Raw genomic sequence first — 20,697 nt, 5'->3', positions numbered from 1 at the left:
AGACTAGGCAGTTTCTATTTGTATTCTGGAGGTAATAGGGAGCCGCTGCAGTTTATGCAGTGATATGGTCATATATTTTTACAGGAGTGAGGAAGCTGTGGCCTTCTAGGTCCTTGGGTGAGACCTTTTGACCGAGTCCAAGTTTTATAGAACAAATCCTTTTATTAAGGGGATTTGTTCTGTGAAGTTTGGATTTAGTCAAAGGGCTGCACTTGAGGACCTAGAAGACCACATGTGGTCTTGAGGCTGCAGGTTCCCCATCCTAGGTAAAAGATCAGTGTGCTAGCCAAGTGGAGGATAGACTGGAATGGGAAGAAATTTAAATCTATGGGAGTTAAGGAGATCATCAAGCTGGATATCATAGAGAAAGAAGGGAAGAGAGTCCAGGACAAAGGCTTGGGGAGCCCCCACACTTATGGGGTATGACCTGGATGAAAATACAGCAAAGGAGAATGAGAAGAAGAGGTTCTGATAGGAGAACCAAGGGAGAGTAGTCACAAAAGGGGGATCAACAGTGTAGAAGGTTGAAAATGGGTTTTAAAAAAAGACTGAGAAAAAAGTCTTTAAATTTGTTGGCTTAAGTGACCCTTAGTAACTTTGGAAAGAGCAGTTTCATTTGGATGATGAGGACAGAAGCCAGGCTATAGAGAGTGCAGAAATGGGAGGAAATGAAGAAATCCATTTAAAATGACTTTCTTAAGGAGTTTAGCCACAAAAGGGAGGAGATATATAGGAAGATATCTAACTAGGATGGTTATGCCAAGTTGAGTTTAAAAAGTATATTTGAAGGACTCATGGCAAATAGCCTTGATTTTTAAAAAATATTGCCTTTATTTTTTTGAGTGAAGCATCAGTCAAATTCTCAGTTGTGAGGAAAGGCACAGAGTCCCATGGAAGAAGGAATTAAAATGTCTGGAAAAGATGCTGTAGTTAGGGTGGTAGTGAGTAGATTAAGGAGGTATACCTATTGTCTCTCTGAAGTAAAGGCTCCGTGTAAAATAGGTAATTTAAATTTATCGTAGACCTTGTCCACCCAGTTTTGTGGTTTTTCTCCAGCTCTATTCGACAACATTAGAATAAGAACAAAGGCAGTGGATATTGAGAATAATCCAAGGTAGAGGCTTGACAAAGCATGATTGGTAATGGGATAAGACAAGGGATTCAAATGTAGAGTGAATTGCAAAGTTGAACTAGTTCACCAAGGGGTCAAGATAGGAAGGAAGGAGGGTATAGACAATGTAGGGATGATGCCTTGGGAAAAAATTGAGGTATAGAAGGACTGGAGGCCACTGTAACGAAGAACTAGGTTAGTGATTGTAAGGCAGAGTGAAAGACTGATGAAAGATTATTATCTAATAATGGAATTCCTGAGTTTAAGAACATTTAAGTGAAACACTAGTGAATGATAGTAAAATCAAGGTTGTTACCCTTGTGTATAGCTGAGGTAGTGTGGAGTAGGATATGGAATATGAGTTAGTTTTGGGACTGGGAGGGCAGGTTGTTTGAGAAAGTATTAATATGTATGTTGAAATCTCCTATTAGGAGGCAGAAATTTATGTGGGAAGAGATTATGAGTCATTCACTAAAGTCACTGAGAAAAGGAGAGCATCCTGTAGAACAATGATGTCAAACTCAAACTGAAACAGGAGCCTCTAAGCCACACCTAAAGATTCCTGAGGATGCATATTGACTTAGATAACCATACATTGCTATTATCTATGTTCTATTGTATTTTCATACATTTGATTAAATATTTCCAAATTACATTTTAATTTACCTTTTTTGGTAAATTTTACCAAATTACATCTGGTTCTAGCAATGAGGCTTGGAGTAATTAGGTTGGAAAGAACTTTGGTTAATGTAGACTACAGTTATAACTTTATGATTGAGCTTAAACATTGATTATCTTATGTCAGCTTCTATTCTCTCTCATCTCTAGCTATTAGAAAGATGAAAAAGATCTACAGTGTTTTCTTCTCCAAATGTTTTTATCTCTATCTATAGGTACATATTGCGCATCTTATTTCAATATATGTGCAAATGAGATGCAATTTTGAAATATTTAATTTCAGCTTGTTTGTATAGGTGGCTAAAAAAGGATTTTTCCACAGCTTCAGAGAAGTACATAACTGATAATACTTTCACAAAAGGAATCATGCTCTTTAACCACTTGTAGGTGTGGATGTGACCTGTATTTATAGGTGCCAGTCTGCATTTTTTTGGTGGAACTTGATAGATTGTATATGTACTCTGTTTCACAATATAAATTTGTGTCTCAATGTTATTCTAGTATGTCACACTAACTGTACATGGGGGAGTACAGGGAATTCAGGGAAGATTGGTACTGCTGTTTTAAGGGCTGCTGAGCCCTTTTTTCAGGGCTGCTTTCCACTTTTAGTGTCCACCTGCCACTCAACTATCACTGGTGGCTCCTAGAAGCCACAACTTCAGTATGTGCAATGGTCAGGCATAATGAGGTTGAGGGTAACTGACAGGCCTCAAACCCATTGGTGAGTTATGGAGGGTGTCAACTCCAAGGTTGTACACACTTCCCCCAGTGGAATGTGAGGAGAACAATGGTCATGAAGGTGGCTGAAGCAGATACTGTGGAACACTTAAAGTTTGGTTGGATATCAAAGATGCCATGCATCCCAGACCATTGTCAGTCCGCTTGACTATTTTCTTGCCACTGGACTTCGATGGTTCTGGAAGAGAGAGTAAGACATGACTTCATGTACCTCTGCCTCATATATCCAATTTATGCATGAATCAAAAGACAATTTTACCATTTTATATTTTACTGTTTCATTATTTTACTCCTACCTCAAAGTCCTGTGATAACAAGCAAGTGATGCAGTACCAGGTGCAGAGCTGTAGTCACAACCCTGCACACAATCAATAAGGTTGTTTTCTCACTGAACTGAAGAAGCAATGGGATTCAGCTGCTCCATTGGAAAGGACTGTACTGTTCACCTCTTGGCATAAGGAAAGGGCTAGAAAACATACCCTAAAAATTGTCAGCTTCACTCAGCCTAACTATGGTCTGCTTACTGTGGCAGACAGAGATTCTAACCTATGGTCAAAACTTAAAATAATGCACAAAACTTTGCAAAGATGATTCCACTCGCCATTGGTACATGTATTCATGCTTATAGACAACATAAAATCGAGTAGACCTGAAAGACAAAAAGCTCTTGTTGTAAGAGAACTAAAGTATCATATTCAAAAAGCAGGACTGAGTGAAACAAGACTGATAAATGAATGCTGATTTGCCAAGGTCAGAGCTGGGCACACACTTTTCTAGAGTGGGCTCCATGATGTGGAGAGCGGTGGAGCTGGCATAGCTTCCACAGTTAAGTCTAATCTATTCAAGAAGCTTTTCTCCCACAAGGAGTAAACACTACACTCATAACAATAAGATTACCATTTGCAGGAAAGTACCACACTACCATCATCACTGCATATGCTCCCACCATGATGAACCCTGATGAGGTATAAGAAAAACCCTTATCATCGATGTGCTGAAAGAGGACAAGTTTGTAATTCTGGGTGACCTTAATGCTAGAGTAGGCATAGACTATCAGACATGGTAGGGAGTCCTTGGAAGGAATGGATTAGAAACAGCAACAGCAGCTATTGAAGACTTGGGCATTTCATGACCCCATCACCTACACTGTCTTCCAAATATTTACCTAAACAATAAAACTTCATGGATATGCCTTCACAGCAAACACTGATGTTTAATAGACTATGTTATTGTGTTTGGGTTTAACAGACTATGTCATTGTGAGGAAAAGAGACAGTATGTGACAAAGGTGGTGTGGTGTGGAGTGCTGGACTGCTCATAGACATCCTCTCCAAGTTAAACATTCACATTCAAGAGAAACAATGGTCCCAATGCAAAATGATTCCCAGAAGACAATGTCAACAGATTAGAGGATTTTCCCATTCTGAACAGTTTATTGCTGACTGGAAGGGAAAACTGAGCCAACCCATGACTGGCAACAGTGCAGTAGAAAAGGAATCAGCAGCATTCAGAGTTTCGGGCCAGAACACATGCAAATATCAGAATTGGTTTGATGAAAATGATGAAGAAATTCAGAAACTACTAAATGAAAAATGAGAACTCCAAAGGGTTTACCAACAGGATAGTTCTTCCAACTCTAAGTAGGCTATATTCAATTCCATAAAAAGTAAAGTGCAAGAAAAGTTTAGAGAGTTGCAGTACTTTTGACTCAGTAAGAATGCAGTTAAAACTTTATCTTAAACTGATAGGAACAACCCAAAGCACTTCTGTGATGCTCTGAAGGTTACGTATGGGTCAAAGACCTATGGTACATCTCAACTACTCAGTGCTGATGGAGCCACACTGATCCGTGATAAGGATATGATCCTGGAGAGATGGACTTAGCACTTCCATAGTGTTCTCAACAGACTGTCATCATCCATTCCTGAAGTCATTGACTATATATCTCATGTTGAAGTTAATCCTTCTCTAGCCAAACATTCAACTGAAGGAAAGGTTTTGAATGCTATTAATCTTTTTTTATGTGACAAAGCACTGATTCCATTCCAGCAGAGATTTACAAGACAGAGGGGTTCATTGCTCACAGAAAAACTCAGACATTCTATTTCAAAAAATAGTAAAAAGAAAATTGCCTAGATCTCCAAGAACCAGAGGGCAAAGACCATGTTTGTGTAGAAAGTCTGAAGCTCAAACATAGCAGTTAAAACAAACATAAAGCAGTAAAGATACGTAAATAAGAATAGGGAGAAATCTGGGATATCAAGCATAGGGAAATGAGGATAAACTACTTAAATTCAAATATAGTGAGGTGATACATGTATCTGCTCTAAATTCTATCATCAGTAAGGGTCATTTGAGGAGTCTAATTAGACAAGTCCTGGGAGTGGTTCTGCTATCTTTTGATGATCCTAAGAGAAGAATGGAAAGAAAGGGGAGTACACTGGGAAAAAAGGGAATACAATGGGGAGTAAGTGGAGGGGGGGAAGGAAAGTTAGGAAAAGTTACCTCACATTATCAGGGTGGGCAAGTGTATACAAGTATACAAATAAGGAGGATTGGGTGGGGGCAGGGAGCAGCTAACGCTTGAACCTCACTCTCGTATGAACCTGTCTAAGGAGAGAAGACCACACATATGTGAGTATAGAAATACATTTCACTCAACAAGGAAGTAAGGGGAAAGGGGGAGAAGGAATTAGAGGGAGGTAGAGTAAAGGAATGCTCAATCCTAAAAAACATACTCTAACCAAAACTGTACAAAAATATTTATAGCTCTTTTTGAGGTGGCCAAGAATGTGAATTGTGAATGGGTGCCTATAAATTGGAGAAGTTATTGTATATAAATGTGATGGAATACTACTGTACTGTAGAAAAAAAGGGATGTTTCAGGGAGACCTAGGAAAATTTATATAAAATGATGCAGAGTAGAGTGAAGTGTACAGAATCACAAGAACAATTAATATAATGGCAAAAATAAGGTAAAAACAAAACAATTTTTTGTTTTGTTTTTGGAGGATTCTTAGTCTACCTGCTTCCCCCAATCTTTTTTTTTTTTTTCTACTGTCACTGTAGAAGCAGAGGGGTGGCTATACAGGAGTGGAGGTTATTTTGTATTTGTCTTTGTTCCGTGGATCACCATGGCCAAAGACTTCATCGCTTAATGGGCAGCCAACTGGTCCTTAGTCTCTCCAAACTGCCTAACACAGCTTGTCACAGGGATGATACTTGACATCTTTCCATTTTAACAGAACCTTGTGCTCTGCTCTGATAGCTTTTGAGATCGACTCATGTTCATATTACAATAATGCATGAGAATAAGACTTTTATGGAGCTGAATTTTGCTTTATAAAGTGGGTACTTAATTTTTACAATTGAATTCTCTGAGTTAAGAAACAGAATAATGGGGATTAAACAAAGGGCACACTTATAAAATTGGGAAAACTAATAACTACAGATAAATGTAACTATACATACACTCCAATCCCAGTATAAAAATCACTTTTGATATATTATCAGTCATTTTCCCCCATTGGAGTATTCCACAGATGTATTTATACTATATTCCAGTTTGAGATTAAACTAAATAATGTTCACCATTTATTTTGTTGTTTTTCTTGAGTCATTTCATTCATATTTGACTTTTTGTGACCACATTTGGGGTTTTCTTGGCAGTGATTTGCTTTTCTCTGGAGTGATTTGCCATTTCCTTCTCCAGATCATTTTACAGAAGAGGAACTGAAGGCAAACAGAGTTAAGTGACTTGCCTAGGACCACACAGTTAGTAAGTGCCTGGAGCAAGATTTGAACTCAGGTCTCCGACTCCAGGCCTGCTATTCTATCTGCTGTACTGTCCAGCAGCTCTATTTAATTATGGTAGCAAGTTTACAATGCATCCAGCTTTTGTCTACTACATTGCAATAACTGAGCACATTTCTTCAGTGTTGACTACTTGATAACCTTACTACAACAGATGGCAAGGCCCTTATATGGTTCTCACTATAGAGCAGGAAAAGGTTATTAGGCCTTTCAGTCCCCCTCCCTCATAAGGGTTAGAGGAAAAAATTATTTCTATTTGAATCAAATAAAAAAAAAGAAAAATCTTCAACACAAATTGTTGATAGACTATTTCAAAATAAAGGAGGGGAAAAAAATCTTAAGACATCATTTACAGTTAAAGTAGTGATTGAGATTTTCTGAATCTTAGTTTTTATTTGTCATATTTTATTCATTGCCACTATGAAAAAAACGAGACATCACCCCTCAACTTGTATCGTCACTTAATAGCTATAAAGCATGTTATTTGTGGGGGAAAAAAGCAACTTGTCATTTTCCATTGTCAAAATACTATATCTTTCTGCATTTTAGAAATTGAACTATTTATTCTTGCTTGCCAAAAGACGTAGAAAACAAATTTTAACCCTTTGGTGAGTTGACTGCTTATGATTTTCAGTTTTATTTTCTCATGTCTGTCTCACAACTCCCCCAAACAAAAGAATGTGAATAATGTCTCTCATTTATCTTTTGCTTCTACAGGAGGAATTTTTGAAACTGCAGAAAATGAACCAGTTAACGTTGAAGAATTAGCTTTCAAGTTTGCAGTAACCAATATTAACAGAAACCGAACACTTATACTTAATAACACATTAACTTATGATATCCAGAGAATTAATCTTTTTGATAGCTTTGAAGCCTCAAGAAGAGGTAAATATTTTTGTGCGTTAAAGTTCCTCATTTAGTAGTATGTCTGCTTGGTATATACACTATTTTAAAGTATAGTGCTATATGAATATTTTGCAAGAAAATTCAGTTTTTCATATTATAGATGAATTTATTAAACTAATTGATGCTTCCTATTTCTGCTTGCCACAGCTTTCTAATTAATTAGCTCAATTGCAAATAAAAAATATCAGACCTGAGGTGTTGAACTATTTCTTGAAAAAGGACTCCTGTCATTTCTAATTGACAGCCAGCCAATTGTGAAATTTTCAGGGTGATCATTTGGAAATGAATAAATACTATTCACAAGTACACACAGAGGATAAAGATAAAATTCTATAGTGCAGTCAAATAAAACTTTGTGAAAGGTTATGATTATCCTCATATGCTCAAATCTCGACATGGTTCACATGATATAACTTTTTAAAGCTGTGAAAATATCAGGTCAAATGATGCCTCCTCAATTTTTTCTCTCTCCCTAAATATCAGGAAAATTTTTGAATTCAGTGTGTTAAACACTGCCACTCCCCCCCCGCCCCCAGCCAGGCAGATTTTAAGTATCTGATTTATCTAATTTACTTAATTCCTTTGGACTTGTCAAGTGCGCTTAAAAATATGAATATGTACATAGGACGTTAGTTAGCTAAACTATGACACTCCAAGGCAATAATATGGTTGCACTCTGCAAGGAGCTGTTACATTCTTAACAACTGCCTTTCCAATATATTTGATAATGCATATTTGGTAGTATAAGGTCAATATATATTTCAAATATATGTGTACATATATATGTATGTGTGTATATTACATATACACACACATACATACATTTACATATAAAATAAATGTAACAATTGCTACTTGTATAGTGAGGACTGATGCAGGGTAAGGTCTGTCTCTTTTCTCCCACCTTCTCTCCCTTTAGCATGAGGATGGTGTTGTACGGCTTGAAAGGAGGCAAAATAGACATCTCTAGCCTCTTCTCCCCCAGCTTTCTCCAAAGGAAACTAATTCCTTCCAGAAGGAAAGTAGGAAGTTGGAGCTGGAGGTCATTCTGCTTTCCTCTGAGAGAGGGACCACTGGTCTAGAATTATATCTGTCATCTCCCTTAAATATTATTAGGCTATGGGGTATGATCATGTTTAATATAGTTTCTGATCTTTGTGTATCCTTGAAGGGAATGAAGAACCCAAGCTCTATATTCAAGGTTTCACCTGTTTCCTACTAAATACGCGTTCCACATTGAACACACATGCAATGGCAAAGAAACTCATTTATCCAAATCATGGCCAAACAGAAATCAGCGAAGGTATACATAGGAGACAATATGCCCAACTTATACCAAATAATACAGAGTGAAGGAACAATCCCATTGGGAGTGAGGCAACTCAGTTCAACCAAGAGAATGTTCTAGATCTCTCACTCAAGAGGAAATTTCCATGTAGACTTCTCCCCACACTTAGCATAGGGCAAGATCTTCATCTCCACCCAGAGGAAAGACCCATACCAATGGGCTCGTGTGTGTGTGTGTGTGTGTGTGTGTGTGTGTGTGTGTTTAAAAACTATAAAGTCTTCTTTTCATAGGGAACATATTTCCTCAAGTCTTAAAAAGGATAGGTCTTCACTAGGGGGATTCCTATCAGCTCTGAGAGTCAGCCAATTGTGAAATTTTTCAGAGCGAACATTTACACTTTGGAAATGGGCAAATATTATACACACATGCATTATTAGTTTAACCTTTATTATTAACTTTTTCTTCATCACTTTCTTACTTGAAAAATTTTCCCAATTACATGTAAAACAATTTTTAACATTCATTTTTTCTAAGTTTGAGTTCCATATTCTTTCCCTTCCTTCCCTTCTCCCTCATTGCGAAGGCAAGCAATTTGATATGAGTTCTACATGTGCAGTCATGCAAAACATATTTCCATATCAGTCATGTTGCAAAAGAAATCAAATGACAAATAAAGTAAAAAAAATGTATGCTTCAATCTGCTTTCAGACTCCATCAGTTCTTTCTGTGGAGATAGAAAGTATTTCTCATCATAAGTCCTTCAGAATTTTCTTGGATCATTGTATTTCTGAGAATAGCTAAGTCATTCAGAGTTGATCATTATACAATACTGCTGTTATTGTGTATGGTGTTTTCCTGGTTCAGCTCACATCACTTTGCATTAGGTCATGTAAGTCTCTTCAGGTTTTTCTGAAAGCATCCTGCTCATTATTTCTTGTAGCAAAATAGTATTCCATTACATTCATATACCATATCTTGTTCAGACATTCCCCAATTGATGGGCACCCCCTCAGTTTCCAATTCTTTGCCATCACACAAATATTTTTGTACACATATGCCCTTTTCCCTTTTTAAAATCTCTTTGGGATATAGACCCAGTATTCGTATTACTGGGTCAAAAGATAGGCACAGTTTTATAGTTCTTTGGGCATAGTTCCAAATTGCTCTCCGAAGTGGTTGGACCAGTTCAGAACTCCACCAACAGTGTTTTGTTGTTGTTTTGCAGACATTCAGTTGGGTCCAACTCTTTGTGATCCCCTGGATCATACCACCCCAAGCCCTTCTATCCTCCATTATCTCTTGAAGTCTGTCCAAGCTCATGTTCCAATGACACTGTCTACCTATCCCATCCTCTGCTTTCCCTTTTTCCTTTTGCCTTCAATCTTTCCCAATATCAGGGTCTTTTACAATGAGTCCTCCCTATTATGTGGCCAAAGTATTTAGGCTTCAGCTTCTGTATTTAACCTTTCAGTTTGAATTAATTCCAATCTGAATTAATTTCTTAAGTATAGACTGTTTTGATCTCCTTGCTGTCCCAGGGACTCTCAAAAGTCTTCTCCAACATCACAATTAGAAAGCATCAATTCTATGGCACTCTGCCTTCCTTATAATACATCTTTTGTAGGCATACAGTGCTACTGGAAAAAAGATAGCTTTGACTACATGGACCTTTGTTGGCAAGGTAATGTCTCTTGTTTGTTAGTACGCTGTCTATATTTACCATAGCTTTCATCTTTTAATATCATGGCAGCAGTCACTTTCTGCAGTGATCTTTGAGTCCAAGAATATAAAATCTGATACTGTATCCATTTCTTCTCTCTCTGTTTGCCAGGAAGTGAGGGGAACAGTTCTTGGGTTTTTTTGATGTTAAGCTTTTTGCCAGCTTTTCCACTCTCCTCTTTCACCCTCATCAAGAGGCTTCTTAATTCTTCTTCACCTTCTGCCATCAGAGTGGGATCATTTGCATGTCTGAGATTGTTGGTATTTCTCCCAGCAACCTTAATTCTGGCTTTTGATTCATCCAGTCTGCCATCTTGTGTGATGTAATTTGCATATGTTAAATAAATAAGGTGACAATATCCACCCTTGTCATACTTCAATTCCTTTTTTTGTCATTTAATTTTTATTTTGTTATCATTTTACAAGTGGTTCTAAGTACTTTCTGATTTTAAATTTCCTTAGATTGCATGTATTTTAATAAGTATAAATGTTGGAATTTCACAAAACTATAATTCTATTAAGTCAATGATACTAAAATATGAATTTATGAAACATTCATTTTGCTTAGTAATTACTATAAAAAACTTGAGTGCCTTTTATGAATGCTTTATATCTTTTCTAGTTCAAAATCTGCCAGTGTTAACTCCTTTGTGGGGAAAAGGAGTTTGCTACCTTATCTAGAGTGCCTTTCTTCTTTGTGTTTAAATGAAGGCTTTTATTATTCCTCCACATATGACAAGAACTAATTCATATGACACCCATCTAACAAATGGCTTGTCAGAAGTGACAAAAGTGTACTAAGCAGGGGATCTCCATCTTAAGTTAATGAAGTATGTCAGCTAACATATATTTGAAATCCTTTGATTTTATAATGATCAATTACATATTTAAAAATACTCTAAGTGTAGAACCTATATAAAACTGTATGTTGTCTCAGGGAGGGAGTGGGGAGGTAAAAGGGAATGGGGGTAAGGAGAGGAAAAATCTAAGGCATAAGGAAGTGATTGTAGAACACTGAAAACAAATAAATTAATAAAAAAAAATACTCTAGCATTCCATATTCTAAGCTAGCCATACTTCTTTTTTATAGAGCATAGTAGGAAAAAATTCCAAGCAATTATATGTATAAGGAAATTTGATAGAAAAATAAGCCACAATTTTCTGTCTTTATCCCTCATTCTTTTTCTCTTCCTTCCTTTTTCCTTCTCATCTTTTCCTTTATTTCTCTTCTCTTCTACTTTCCCACTCAGCATGTGACCAGCTTGCACTTGGGGTGGCCGCACTGTTCGGCCCATCCCACATCTCTTCAGTCAGTGCTGTACAGTCTATTTGCAATGCCCTTGAAGTTCCTCACATACAGACCCACTGGAAACATCCTACCATGGATAAAAATGATATGTTTTATATCAATCTCTATCCGGATTATGCTGCCTTCAGTAGAGCTGTCCTGGACTTGATACTCTACTATAACTGGAAAATTGTGACTGTGGTATATGAAGACAACACAGGTATGGCACTTAGCCAGGATGTTATCTGGCAATTTCATAATATCAAAGTCCCTGGTATTAAAATTCTGAAGTTTCAGTAAAATAATCATATGCCTGATGGTACATTTTCTAAATTATTTCCTATATTTCCTAGTCGTTTTTAGCCATTTCTCCTCAGAATGTTTGCTTTTTCATTGAAATTCAGGGAGATGTTAACAAACATCCTCTGGGTGACACCTGTTATTTTACTTTTATTTCAAGGTTTATAGAAATGAGTTGTTTGTTTCTTATTATCATAACAATGACTGAAGATTCCATTCCCTAAATGATTAGGTTAAATTTAGAAGAGAGATCTTCAAGAAAGAACTACTTAAATAATTTATCTTAAAGTTAAACATTAAAATTGAAAACTAAATCTACTCTTTTATGTAGTAGTGTGAATTTGTTTAGACCATTTAACACTTTCAGCCAAATTCTCTGCCTCCGAGACTTCCCAGAGATCCTAACCCCATCAGTACTTCTAAATCTGACTTCTTTCTTTGCCCCAGGGCCTTCTACAGTGCTCTAGAGGCCATTTCTGGATCAGACCCAGCCCAAATTGTCAGCTCCTGTCTCTCAGCTCCTGGACTTCCTCATATTCTACTTTCTCTTTTTCCTGAGACTAGAAGGACACAATATTATCATGGATCATAGGGTTGGACATCAAAGAAGGGCCTTGAACAGTCTAGTTTCATCACCTCTCTTCCTCAATGAATTTCTCTTTAGTCATTAATATTTTGATAGGACTCATTCCTCAATGGTTAGCATACTCCTGTCCTATCATATTTTGCCTATCCTAGTAATTCTGAACACCTGGTTGTCTTTCTATAAACCAATCTCATTGCCAATTTCAATGACTTTCTCCCTTCATCCTCTTCATCCCTTTAACCTGCTCCCTTAATTGCATCCATTTCAATTCTTCACCAGCAATGTCCCACTCCAGTTCTACCCAATCCTTCTACTTTATTATTTGGAATGCCTGCTTCATGGTTGACAAACCTGGCTGATGAGCCAGCTTCTCTGGCCATCCTTTTCTGCTCAGGTCATAATTTCACTCATTTCCTCTAACTCACTAGTTTTCTCAAGTGAGTCAGAATGGTCCTTGCTCATTGCTCCAGTCCCTCCCTTTAACACCATCTCTCTGTAGTCCTTCCTCCCTTGAGGTTTGTTTAATCTATATTTATTGCCCATTCAAGATTATAGTAGGTCTTATCTACTGAGCTTTGGGACACTCTCCTTCCTTCTTTAAGGGTCTCATAATTTCTCTTCATTTGAGCTCCTGCCTTCATACTAGAAAAATTCAACATATATATCAATATTCCCTCAAAAACTCTACCTTCCCAGTTCCTCAACTAACTTATTTCCTATCACTTATCCTTCCACTTCACCTCAGTCACACATAAGGGTGACATCCTTGATCTTACTGTAATACACTAATGTTCCATTTTAATATTAATGAACTGAGAAATTCCATTATTAGAAAATAATCTTTCATCATTCTACCTTTCATGCTATTTTACAATCCCTAGCCCAGCTCTTCATCCTCACAATCTCTTCAAATCCTTCTACCCCCTCAATTCCTTCCCAGGGCATCACGTCCACATTTGCTGCATTCTCTTTCTATCCTTATCTCAACTCCTTGATGAACTAGTTGAACTCTACACTGTACTCTGAATTTGAGTCCTTTACCCTCTTATTCTATTACATGTTAACCCTTGCTAAGCCCCAACCTTGGATTACTCCTAATATCCACTGCATTTGCTCATACTTTATTGCTGCTGAATAGAACTGGAAAAAAATCATAAAAATGCTGACAAGGTCTGCAACAAATTTATATTACCTAATATAAACTGAGCCCTCATTGAAGCAAAACAATGCTTTTATATCTCCCTAATTTATTCACTATTGCCCTCATCACAGCATTTTTTTTCAGATATTTTCATCACTTCTCAAGTCTCTCCACAGGCTTCTAGTTGGGAAATTGACTCAGACTTTACCCGAAATAAATGAAGCCATTTGCCAAGAGCTTCCTTAAAAATATTTTCAAAATCCTTATCCAATCTAACTATACTAGCTAGATATCTCCCTCTAATCCTCCTCCCTTTTGTGCTAAACTACTTGAGAAAGCCTTTTAAAATTGATATTTCCACTTCCTCCCTTCTTGCTATCTTTTACATTCTCTATGGCCTGACTTCTGACCTCATCATCCAATTGAAACTGTTCTCTCCAAAGTTATGAATGGTCTCTTAATCAAGAAATCTAGTGACTTTTTCTTAATCTTCATCCTTCTTGGCCTCTTTTTCAACTTTTTACACTGTCAATAACTCTTTTCTCTTTGACACTCTCTTGACTCTAAGTTTTTGTGACCTGACTCTAAGTTTACTCTTCCTTTACTCTCCTCCTACCACAACCTCTCCTCATTTTCTTTTACTGTATCTTCATCCAGGTCATACTCCATAATTATAGGGATTACCCAAGACTTTGTCCTGGACTCTTTTCTTCCTCTATGATATATGGGTTGGTGATGTCATTGCCTCCCATTGATTCAATTATTATCTCTCTGCACATGATTCTCACAACTTTTTACATAATCTCTCTGTTGAGCTCCAATCTCACATCTCCCACTGCCTGTTAGACATCTCAAACTGGATGTCCCCAAGACAACTTAAAATTTACCATGTCTAAATCAGAATTCATTATGTTCTTCCCAAATTCCTTCCTCTTCTGAATTTCCCTGTTACTTCAAAAGTGCCACCATCCTCCCCTCACCCAAGCTCATGATCTTGATTTCATTGTCAATTCTTACTTGTTCTCCCCACTTATCCTATTTGCTAAGTCCTATAGTTTCTACATTTGCAATATCTTTTATATACCCTCCTTTTTTTTCCATTTGTACTTTCCACTGCTCTTATAAAGCCGTTGCCCTTGGACAACTGCAGTAGCCTGTTAGTTACTCCCCTCCAAGTTCTCTACAATCCAGCGACAAGATTTTGCCGTTCCTTGCATACTACACACCATCTTCTGACTTTGCCTTTTCACTAACCCATATACCCAGAATGCTCTCCTCCTTGTCTCTACCTCCTGACTTCTTTGACTTATAAAATGTGAAGGTATATGGAAAAGGGAAGGGGACAAGGTACACAGAAGGGAATATGTAATGTGCCTCAATCAAGTCAAGAGCTAGCAATGAGGTGATTCCTGTGGTATCTCAAGGACAGAAAAGCCTGAAGAGGAGTGGGTGAGAGGGCAGGGTAAAGGAGGAGAAGAGAGAGTCCTTGTTTTGCTGATGGGAGAGGATAACTCTAATGAGTGCTTCTTTGGGTGAAGAGAGATGTTCTGTGAAGGGAGCGGGGGATCTTGTATTTGGGGGTTTTAGTGCTTTAAGAGACCACTTGTCATACCTTGGGAAGTGCGGGAGCTCCTAAAGGCAACTGGAGCCTGGGAAAGTGAAAGGAGATACACCCAGGAAAGAGATATTTAGGAACATATTGAAGGAAGGTGATGAAGGGGAAGGTATAAGTCGGTGATGGTTTGCATATTCAAGAATATAGGGAGGGCATCCTGCCATGGGGCAATGTCCTCCTGGTCAACTCCAGAAATTAACATTTTCTGGGACTGGCACACAATGACAAAGTAGAATGTTTGTGGTAAGTGAAAGAAACTGCTTAGAGAGAAGAATCCAGAATGGGGACCACAGAAATTCTGACTCTATGAGGAATACAGAAAATAGAGAAGAATAGATAAGTATAGGCAGACTTAAGCAGAGTAGATGGCGAGGATGGAGAGGTAAGAGAGTATTTTTAAATTATTAAATGTTATACAAGTGGAAGTTGAGAATATGCACGAAATGTATCCTGGATACCAATTGCTCCAAGACACAACATATCCTGGTTTCATTGTGACAAGAATGAGGACTGAGCTTTCAAAGTTTACTCCACTATTTCTCAAATGAAAGACAAAATGTGTTTCTTATATGCAATGTTTGAAATTCAGTTGTTCTAAGAAATACAAAATGTTCAGTTTGAAGACTGGTATAATCTAGAGATAATTTTTTTTCCTAAAAATCATCTGAAATTGTGACCTGCCTGAGTTCTATCTTTGGGGCCACATGAGTAGATGGCATCTAACCAAAATAAGTATTCGTTACATTTTCTCAGCTGTCTTGTGGATGATAGTTTGTTGTCAGAAAGGGCAGCATCTTGTGGTGGAAGGAGCACTAGATTCCAAGTCAGATGACTTGAGTTTAAATCCCATCTTTATTATTTATTACATAAGTGGTCTTGCTCAAGTCACTAAACCTCCCAGCTATCGATTCTATAATTATTAATTAGTTACAATTTACAAATGGACTAAGTAAAGAATATCCGTTGTCCTTTCTTCCTTTCCTCTGACTTACTATGCCTCTTTCCTATTCTTTTCTGTTTTCTTTTTTGACATCTATGCTTTTATATTTGAATATAACTAAGTAGGGGATGTTAAATTTGTTTTGGTATAATTAGTTCTTCTAAAATAAAAGGAATTTTTTTTTAAAAATGCCTTCAATCTCCTGTATTAGCTTTTTTCTGTATGTACTAAAAGAAATGAGAATCCTACAGAAGCATATTTTTCAGGAGGTAGATGCCATGGATAGAAATGTAAATGTATCTAAGAACCTTATAGAAAGAACAATTAGTAATAAATATAGTCTGTTTACATTTCTTTATCAGATGTAATCATTATTCATTGTTTGCAATACTTACTGGCTGTGTAACAACTCCAATCACTGCCATGAATCTCAATTTCCATCTATAAAATGAGGATAATAGTATAATACTTCCAAGGTAAGCATATTAAGATGTTAATAAATTTCTGCATAAAGCACCAGAGAAAGAGTTGACAAGATCAGCAGCATAAAGTATAAGATCTGAATAGTGGCAGCCTGACATATATTGAGAATGACACAACTGATGAAATTGTAGTAAACATTCAACAAAAATTTTGGTTGCCTGATTATATGTCATTATCTAGGTCTAATTCGCCTGCAAGAGCTGATCAAGGCTCCTTCCAAATACAACATTAAAATAAAAATCCGCCAACTACCCTCTGGGAATAAAGATGCCAAGTCTTTGCTGAAGGAAATGAAGAAAGGAAAGGAGTTCTATGTGATATTTGATTGTTCATTTGAAATGGCAGCTGAAATACTTAAGCAGGTAAGGTGGGCATGAAGGAAGTACAGATTTGAGGGAAATATTCATTTCTCATTCTCAAAGAGGCTATCTAGTTTTAATTGATTACCAATTATACACAGATTTGATCGAAGATATCAGTTATTAGAGACATTGTGAAGAGGAATGAAACTAAGGAAGTTCAGTAGACTTCTACTGAATTATATGTCTATTGATAAGTCACATTGTGCATGTAGTAGGGAATATTTGGGGCTATGGTTTTTAAAAAATTATTTTATTTTTAACTTGTGAAATAAAATAAGCATTTCCATAACATAGAACCATAAAAAAGATGATTGCACATAAAACTGCAAATCTGCTAGACATAACTTACTATTCCTTTCAAATATACAAAAGTATCATGTAAATCACCTTTTTTCTTTCCACCCCTCTGCCAATCCAGAGATAGCTACTATTAGACACAAATACATACACACACGCATAAAATTGTTCTATACATACTTCTATTTATCACTTCTTTCTCTGGATACTGTTAAGTGTCTTTCTTCATATATCCTTTATAGATAATTTGAGTATTTGAAATAGTCAAAATAAAATTTTCACTCAAAGTTGTTCTTAAAACAATATTGTTGTCACTGTATACAGTGTTCTCTTGGGTCTGCTTATTTCACTCTTTATTATTTCATGCAGGTCTTTCCATGTTTTTTGGAGATCATTGAGCTTATCTTTTCTTTTAGCATAGCAGTATTCCTCACAATCATATACCACCACTTGTTTAGCCTTTCCCCAATTGATAGGCATCTCTGCAATTTCCAGTTCTTTGTTACCACAAAGAGGGCTGCTATAAACACTTTAGAACATATAGGTTCTTTTCCTTTTTCCCTAGTCATCTTTGGAAATAGACCTAATAGTGGTATTGCTGGGCCAAAGGGTATATATAGTTTAATGACTCTTTCCAGTATTATTCCAAATTGTTCTCCAAATTGTCACTTTCCCTGTCAATCATTTTAACCAATCTGGTAGGTGTAAAATGATATCTGAAGGTTATTTTAATTTGTATTTCTCTAATCAATAATGATTTTAGAGCTCTTTTTCATATGATTATAAATTGCTTTGATTTCTTCATTGGAAAACTGCCTGCACATATTTCCTTTGACCATTTATCAATTGGAGAATTCCAATGAAGAAATCAAAACAGTCTTATAGATTTGACAAAGTTCTTTACATATTTGAGATATAAGACTTGTATCTGAGAAACTGTCTATAAAATCCCACCCCCCCCCCTTTTCTACTTTCCTTCTGATCTTGGCTACATTTGTTTTATTTATATAAAATCTTTTTAATTTTACATAATTGAAATTATTCATCTTACACCTAACTTTCCTTTCTGTCTCCTGTTTATTTATACAGTTTGCACCTACCCATAAGTCTGATAAGTAATATGTTCCATGTTCTAAACATCGCTCTTTATATCTTGGTAAATCATGTAAGAAATTGTTCTATGACCAGTTTCTGCCATACTGCTCTCTAGTTTTCCCAACAAATTTTTTTTATTAAAGTAAGAATTCTTATCCCCAAATCTTAAGTCTTTTTATGGAGGGCTATATTTGTAAAAAGAGGGTTGAGTGACAAAGAAATTACAAATTTCTGAATTCTACTGATAAGGAATTATTTTATTAATTTTTCTTTAGATATGTATTTATTTTTTAAAGTGGGTCAAAGTACTTCTAAAAGTGCACCACAGTAATTTGACTATATATAGCCTTTTCCCCAGTGAATCTTTCCTCAAAATCATGCAAAAGAACTAAGCAAATCTTCTTGAAAAGAGTAACCAGGTTTGACAGTGCGTACAACATTCCCAATCCCCAGGCCCCTTCCTTTATAGAAAGAGGAAGTATATCTGTCCTTCATGACTAAAATTTGTCATTGCAATCAGTTTGAGTTCTGCTATATTTTAGTCAAGTATATTGTTCTCTTACTTATTTTTATAAGGCATTAATTCATGCCTGTCTTCCTACGTTTCAGCTATTCAAACTCTAATGATCCTATAGGACAAAAAGGATGTGGGATTCGAATTTCATACAGTTCATAAAAGAGCCCAGGAAACTAGCTAGATTGGGGCATTCTAATAAATTGTGATAACCATCTATCAAGTTATGCATTGGGTTTTTTAGCTCTTTGAGGTCTGAATATGTGTCTATTGTTACAAATGTAATGGGATTAGGATCATGTCTGGACCATCTAAAATGGAATTTCCCGCGTTTTCACTTGTTTTGTTTTGTTTTGCTGTCACATTACACTGTTGATCCATACTGAATTTACAATCCACTAAAATCCTTCAGATTTTTTTCAATAGTAGTTGAAGTACTGTTAGTATAGAAGTACAGTAGTTAGAGTGTAACTGTCCTGCCCCTATCCTGTGCTGGTGAGGATGATTTATTGACTTCACATTTATCCTTTCTAAATTTATCTAATATGTTAGCTATGCTTTAAGACTTTTTATCATTGCTTTTGAAGATCATACCATATATACATTTATTCAATAATAGATTAAAAGTACTAGTCAGTCAATAATCCTTTATTAAGTGCCTACTATGTGCACTGGCACTAAGTAATAGCATACAAAAAAAAGCAAAAGATTGTCTCTGCCCTCAAAGAGCTCTCAGTGTAATGGGGGAAACAACAAACATATACAAATAGGCTATATACAGGACAAATAGGAAATAAATAACAGGGGGAAGGCCCTAGAATTAGAAGGGTTTTGCAAAGATGTCCTGTACAAAAGGTTTTTCTGAAATCATCCTGCTTATCATTTCTTACTGCATAATAATATTCCACCATAATCATATACCACAGCCTGTTTAGCCTTTACTCAATTGATGGGCAATCCTTCAATTTCCAGTTCTTAGCACCACAAAAAGAGCTACTACAAATATTTTTGTACAAATAGTTCCTTTCCCTTTTCCTTTTTTTGATGTCTTTGGAACATAGACTTAGCAGTGATATTGCTGGATCAAAGGGTATACACAATTTTATAGGCCTTTAGATTGCTCTCCAGAATGGTTGGATCACTTGAAATGAAACATGTATGAGAGACACTTGCTGTAAAAATTTTTCCTAGCTTTCTGATTTCCTTCTAATTTTGGTTGCATTGGTTTTGTTTTTGTAAAACCTTTTTAATTTTATATCATCAAAATTATCCATTTTACATCTTATAGTGCTCTCTATCTCTTGTTTGGTCATAAATTCTTCACTTATCCATAGATCTGACAGATAAATTATTCTGCACACCTCTAATTTGTCTATGGTTTTACCCTTTATGTCTAAATCATGTGCACATTTTGACCTTGTCTTGGAATACAGTGTAAGATGTTGGTCTATATCTATATTTGTTAATGACATAATCAGTTACGTTAATAGTTTTCCTAATGTTAAACAATCTCTGCATTCATGATATAAATCCCAATTGCTCAGAATGTGTAATCTTTGTGATATATTATTGTAGTCTCCTACCTAGCATTTTATTTAAGATTTTTACATACAAATTCATTAGTGAAATTAGTCTATAATTATTTCTTTCTGTTTTTGCACATTTGTTTCATAAAAGGAGTTTGTTAAGACTCCTTTGCCTATTATTCCAAATAATTTATTTAATATTGGAATTAGCCAATCTTTAAATGTTTGGTAGAATTCACTTGCAAATCCACCTGATCTTGCTGGGTTTTTTTTCTTAACAAGTTCCTTTATGACCTG

At 36.2% G+C, this 20,697-nt stretch overlaps 1 protein-coding gene across 1 annotated transcript in view; it reads left to right on the top strand.

The window, feature by feature from the left end:
• The window catches only part of GRIK1 (glutamate ionotropic receptor kainate type subunit 1), a 141,598-nt gene that overhangs the window by 57,961 nt on the left and 62,940 nt on the right, over positions 1-20,697 (top strand). The window contains exons 2-4 of the mRNA XM_072614811.1: positions 7,058-7,225; positions 11,504-11,761; positions 16,787-16,968. Of these exons, the coding sequence (XP_072470912.1) occupies positions 7,058-7,225; positions 11,504-11,761; positions 16,787-16,968 (608 nt within the window). The remainder of the gene's footprint in view (positions 1-7,057; positions 7,226-11,503; positions 11,762-16,786; positions 16,969-20,697) is intronic.

This window comes from Notamacropus eugenii, chromosome 5 (assembly GCF_028372415.1).
Source record: "Notamacropus eugenii isolate mMacEug1 chromosome 5, mMacEug1.pri_v2, whole genome shotgun sequence".
In the NCBI taxonomy this organism is placed as follows: domain Eukaryota; kingdom Metazoa; phylum Chordata; class Mammalia; order Diprotodontia; family Macropodidae; genus Notamacropus; species Notamacropus eugenii.
Note: the sequence above shows the minus strand (reverse complement) of the source record. Positions and strands in the feature narration are given on the sequence as shown.